The sequence below is a fragment of the Caenorhabditis briggsae genome (genome assembly GCF_000004555.2).
Source record: "Caenorhabditis briggsae complete genome, chrX, whole genome shotgun sequence".
Lineage (NCBI taxonomy): Eukaryota > Metazoa > Nematoda > Chromadorea > Rhabditida > Rhabditidae > Caenorhabditis > Caenorhabditis briggsae.
Genome location: NC_013491.2, coordinates 2,811,656 through 2,817,539, shown reverse-complemented (window position 1 = coordinate 2,817,539; position 5,884 = coordinate 2,811,656). Strand labels below are relative to the sequence as shown.

The window sequence follows — 5,884 nt, the reverse complement described above, 5'->3', positions numbered from 1 at the left end:
GCCCTCTCCGCGGGCACATCCCCACTTTCTATGGTCAGGTCTCTTATCTCACATACACACACACTTACACATCCCAAAACTACTTTTGAGGGGCACCGCTCCTCGTTTTAGGAAATCTTCTTTTTCTCTCACTGGCCCTCCTAGAATGCTCAATTTGGACAAACGGCTTCTCGGGCCACTGTTGTTAGTCACTTGGCGCAACACTTTTGAAACGTTAGAACTCTAAAAATATTCACTATTTTGAGCTGGAAGTGAACTAAAGTACCGGTCAATAAAGCGTATAAAATAGTGTTTTTCAGTGGATTTTGACCATTTCCAGCAGTTTTCAAAAATTTTGGGGGTATAAAACAGACCTATTTGGAAAACTCCGCCTTCACAGAGTTTTCTGAAAACTCCTAGCTTTTCAGCTCTTTTCCGATTGCTAAACGACGCTACCTTTCCCTGGTCTTTGTATCAGAACGTAAAGAAAATGTCTTTCAGAAATTACAAATACCTGAAAAACTATAAATTTTCAAAAAAGGTCTGTGAATGCAAAGTTTTCAATATAGGTTTGTTTCACACCCTCCCTAATTTTCAAAATGATTTAAAAATTGAAAGCCGACATACAGACTCTGGAAAATGGTCAAAATCAACTGGCCGGTACTGTAGCTCGAATAGAGCGTCACTATTTTTAACAGGAAGTGAACTATAAATTGAAATTTTAAACAAAAAATGTCATTTTTATATTTTTCCGTATTCAATTACCAATACAACCCCCTCGACATAGACCACTTGGTCGCAACAAAGTATTCGTCATTTTGCTAAAATGGGTCAATCGTTTTTCCTGACTGAAATTTATGTATAGTGACCCAACCAAATGTTATCAGTAAATAACACTATAACTCAAATGTAAAAAACTCTTTCACCGGTCAGCACAATCAATATATAGAAAACTATCAATTTCATTCCCCGTACTTCTACTGACCACTCAATGTTTACCTTCTCAATCAAACTGTACAAAATTATTACCTTTAATTTTTTCAGGTTGATTTTTATTGGCACAATTTTTCAACCCAAAGAGCTGGCGTTTTTTATTGGATCTCCGTCTATGTTTCATTATCTTATTGTGTAAGTTTTCTTAAAAACGACTATCAAAAAGAGAATTGGGGTTCTGAATGTCGCAATATTTCAAAATATCCCTGGATTCTCAAAAAGGCTGAAAATTCGTACGTCGCAAGGCACTATACGATTCCTCGTATGCATAGCGAAAAATCCACCTTGTAGATAGATCTATTGGGAATTATCAGCAAAATTATTTTTCTGAAATTTTCTAGCTGTACGAAAAATACTCGAAAAATAAAACTGCAGAAAAAAACTGCTTCTGTTATGCATATTAATTATCTATACGAATAACATTCAAATCTCGCCATTTTCCCTCCGAATTTTTAACCGGAAATCCTTCTGATACAATTTTCAAGACCGTTTTTCTATGTGGTTTTTTGAAAAAAGTGCAATTTTAATGAAAACATCTAAATAAGGCTTTTTCCGTTCCTCCTTTTTGTTCCTAATAATTGAAATTCAGTAAAAGACAAAAATTCAATCATTTTGAAAAAAAAAATTCAATCATTTTAAAGAAGCAAAAATTCTCTTCAAAATGTTGCTCATTTTTTGTGAGTTTCGGTTTGAAGAGTAGTAGTCTCCAATTAGATTTCAGTCTTGAATAACAACAAAATTCGTCATTTTTCTCAAAATTTTTTGTTCAAAAAGTGTTACTTTCAGATCGCATGTCGTCTCAGAATCGAGGTGCCCAGGGCACCATTAAGCAGAAAGGAGTATCAGCAAACAATCTATTTTCTGGACGTAGCGCCCCCGGGGCACGGGGTAGGTATTGATAAAAGTGTTGAAATTTTAGTTAGAATCGAGTTATGTGAAACCTGTATTAGTAGGGCCCTCCGGAGGTACTTTGGAACAATAAAGGGTCCGCCCTTCTAATACAGGTTCTACGCTAGGTGCCTTCTGAACGTACATGAAGCAATTTGGGAAGTTTGAGCAGTCTTTTCGAGTTGTGAGCTCTGAAAACATCAACAATTAAGTTGAATTGCAAAAAACATGACTTCAAAAAAATCTTAAATGACTCTTACTTCCCAAATATCACTCGATATGTTTCTGAACAAAAACTGATTTCCAAAAATGTTTCCCACTGCTATAGATTTTTCTAAATTCAACTCCTCTCTAATTTCCAGACCCGAGCCGAAATGGCATGCAAAGTGTTGGAAAGAATGCAGCGAACGTCGTGCGCCGTATGCCGCCGCCAGCATCTCTGCCGTCATTAAGAGCCGAGAATAATGGACAGGATCCGACTACACCCGTGGTTCCTCAAGGTACGGCAGATTGTACTAAATTGAACAGCTGGGTCAGACTGGCGCCCGGGGATGGGGGACACCTGCTATTAACTAGGCCTAGCTGTCCCCACTAGATTTATTAGTTTTTTTGAAATCCTAGAAGAAAAGGAAGAGGGATTTGAATGAAAAGCAACGCATCTTCTGAAGGGGATGAAGAATCGTCGAATAGATAGTCCTCTGAAGTGATGTGGGTGCCTACAGTACCGGTCAATGATATAAAAGAATGTATTTTTTTGTGGATTTTTGAAATTCTTAGGAGCTTGTAGCGCGGCTGTCAAACTTCTGTTGAGTTTGAGAGTTTTGGAAGGCAGGAGATTGAAAACTAGGAATTTTCAAAAAATTCTATGAATGCAACGTTTTTTATCTATTAGGTTGTTCGGAAAGTCTTTTCCATTTTTAGCGTCAGATTCATTCAATCTAAAAAAGGTCAAAACGGTGTTGGATAAATTAAAGGCAATGACCATTGTTATCAAGGACTATCTACCAACGCCCCACCAAATTGTGGATGTCTTCCTTCCAGAACTCAGGCCACAGCGAATTGAAAATCAAGTCAACCCATCTTTGATATCATGTTTTGAAGTGAATTTTGTTCAAACAAGATGACGTTAGAAATGGCTGGGAAGGCGGTAGTGAAAAAGTCCAAGGTTCGAGCTATACAGTGAATAAGACAGAATCGTCTAGCCATATCCACCGAGATCGCCCTGGGTCTTCCTTCCCGCATGAGGTCGCGGATTGTAATTTTGAAAATAAACCATTTTTTTGTTTCTCTCCAATGGAGATCCACATGGAGCCTGAGTTATGTCAGCTGAGATGAATAGGTATCAGTGGTAAAAGTGACACAGTTATCTGGCAACTCCCAATACTCCACTCCTTGGTAGATCACGAAACCGACAACACCCCATTTTTAACATGAATTTCACGTTTCGGGACGTCTGGTGATTGAGTGCCGTTGTCAACACATTTGGCATGTGGCTTTTTGTAACCATACATTACCCCTTTATCGCCACTAGTAATGATTTGAATCTAACATTCATGTCTGCAATGCAGGATGCGAAGATTCAAACAGGTGTCCACAGGTGAATCGAAGTTGCATTGAGCCAAAAGGTGTGGTCCATGTCTTCCCACTTTTTTGACTTTGCCGAGCGTTTCCAATTCATGGCTCTTTGACGAAGGCTTGCCACTGGTGTACTTGATATATCCCGCACAGTTTGAGACGGGTCCCTTTCAATCCCGGTTTTTAGTTCATCCAAACTTAAGTCCGTTTGCCTTTTTGAAGTGGGATTTTTATCCAACGAAAATTCTTATCCAACGAAAATTCATTTTTAAATCGATGAGTCCAAATCGTGACGGTAGTTCGAAAGGGTGCATCTTCGTTGTTAACCTCCACTAATTGGCAATCAATTTCAGCTAATCTAAAGTCAGTTAGAGATACAATAAAAATGGCAGTCCGAAAGTCTGAACTATTAGAAGCGAAAACGGTGGGCATATCTCACTTCACGAGAAGAGGAGAATGATCTCCGTTTGTGTGTAGACACTATCAGACCCCACCTATATACTGATAAAACGATAACTCCCGCGCTTTTACCCCGTTCGAAAAAACGAAGTTTAAAAACAACAGGTCCAAAATGGAAAGGACTTTCCGAACAACCTAATAGGTTTCTTTTACACCGTCCAGACTCCTGAAAATGGTAAAAATGGCCAAAAATCATTCGAAAAATACGTGTTAGTATAACTCATTCGCCCAAATTGTAAGTCTCGTATTTTTTGCTCCTAAACCAAAAAGACACCCAAATCTTCAGGATTCTTAATTTGCACAATCAAAAACAGAGCGACCGTAACCCCCTAGTGTGACCCTCAAAAAGCTTTACGCGGCTTTTTGAGAAAAGAAAATGGGCGTCCATTTGGACTGCGTTCTGAACCCAGAAATCCCAAAAAAATTTTAAAAATTTTGGACGGGGCATAAGGTCCCAACAGTAGGTGAACCGTAGTAAGCACACTCATAAGCAAACTATTTTCACGAAAAGTTATAAAACCAAAATATACAAATTTTAGCATTTTGACAAAAAAAACTTAAGAAATTTTTCACAACCCTAGAAACATGGGAATATGTTAAACCACGTGATACTCAGAAATTCTCCTACCCCAAAACTAACTGAACTCACTTTTGGACCACTTGTGATTCTCCGTTCATTGGTTGCAGTCCGGGAACTTGTTTAGATCACTACTCTGTAATTTTAAGGCATTTTTTACATGACTATACAACTGGTATGAGCTGAAAAAATTAAGCCAGAAAGCATAGAGGTGAGACTAGTACATTTGCAAAAGACGATAGTGAGAAAAAAAAAGGAAACTGAAAAATTCGCCCCCAAAATATGCGCCGAGAAACGAATGAAAGCCTATTTTGTGCATGAGAGGCGTCGTTCTTTTTTTCCTCGAGAGGGAAGCGTCACAAATGGTAGGCAATCAGAAAATGCTTCCTATCCTCAAAGAATACTACTTCACCAAACGTGCCAATTTTTAGAGCGACTTGAAAGTTTCCAAGTGCAAAAGTCGGCTGGATCTGAATTAAAGCAAAACTAATCTGAATTAGAGCAGAAAAAGTGAAAAAGAGAGAGAGAGAGAGAGAGGGAGAATGAGTTTTTAAGTGTGAAAAAAACATTTTCAACTTTCCCACATGATAACGTTGGATGTATTGATTAGTTTCTTAAATAAGTCACATGTGCCTCGTGCAGGTCCATGGGAAAATATAGAAACTAGAGTGAATGACGTGAAGAGTATTGAAACGAACGTCTCCATGGTAAACTGACATTTCGCATTTTTCTTAGTCAAGAACTCCACATCATCAGGCAAACTCAACCTCCTTAGAAGCTCCTATTTTGCACGACTCCTTATGTCACCTCCGGGGGACTCATCTGTCTTAGCCTCTCCTGGAAGAAACCTCCTTCCAACCACCATCTTCTCGCCTTATTTGCCTCTCCTCCCTACTCAAATCCATCTTTTTTAGGAGGTACTGGATGGACTAAATCTGACAACCCCAACGAACCACCGCTCACACCGACGTCTGCTGCCGCTGCTGCCGCCGCTGCTGCCGGAGGAGCTGTGCCACCAGCACCACCACAACCAACACAGCCAGCCAACGACTTGCGACCATCGTGGCTCGTCGCCGCCAACGCCGAGCAACAAGCGAACAACAACCAGGCGAGAGAGTTCCCCTCATTGGCACCGCCTCCCAACGACGCCGACAAAATTAGTACGTTTTTGGATGTTTTTCGTTTTTTTCGAGAGAAGTGCAGTACTTTGGTGCACTTTATTGGCTTTATGACCAAGTAAACTTTGTGTTTCGAAAAGAATTAATCAGAATTTGGTCACACTTACCTGCTGAAAATTGCAAGTAGGCGTGACCAAATTCAGATTTGATTTGTTTCTTGAGAAACATCAGACGCAGGAAGCTATAGAAAGCCCTTAAGGAATATAGCATACTTGCAACGGGCCGGGCCGGGCCG

The 5,884-nt window shown here is 39.6% G+C and overlaps 1 protein-coding gene across 1 annotated transcript in view; it reads left to right on the top strand.

Moving 5' to 3' along the window:
* Nucleotides 1–1,763: 1,763 nt before the first annotated feature.
* The window catches only part of CBG15962, a gene marked incomplete at both ends in the record, with an annotated part of 11,722 nt that continues 7,601 nt past the window's right edge, over nt 1,764–5,884 (top strand). Inside the window, 4 exons of the mRNA XM_045238926.1 lie at nt 1,764–1,860; nt 2,223–2,392; nt 5,386–5,440; nt 5,476–5,631. Of these exons, the coding sequence (XP_045095956.1) occupies nt 1,764–1,860; nt 2,223–2,392; nt 5,386–5,440; nt 5,476–5,631 (478 nt within the window). The remainder of the gene's footprint in view (nt 1,861–2,222; nt 2,393–5,385; nt 5,441–5,475; nt 5,632–5,884) is intronic.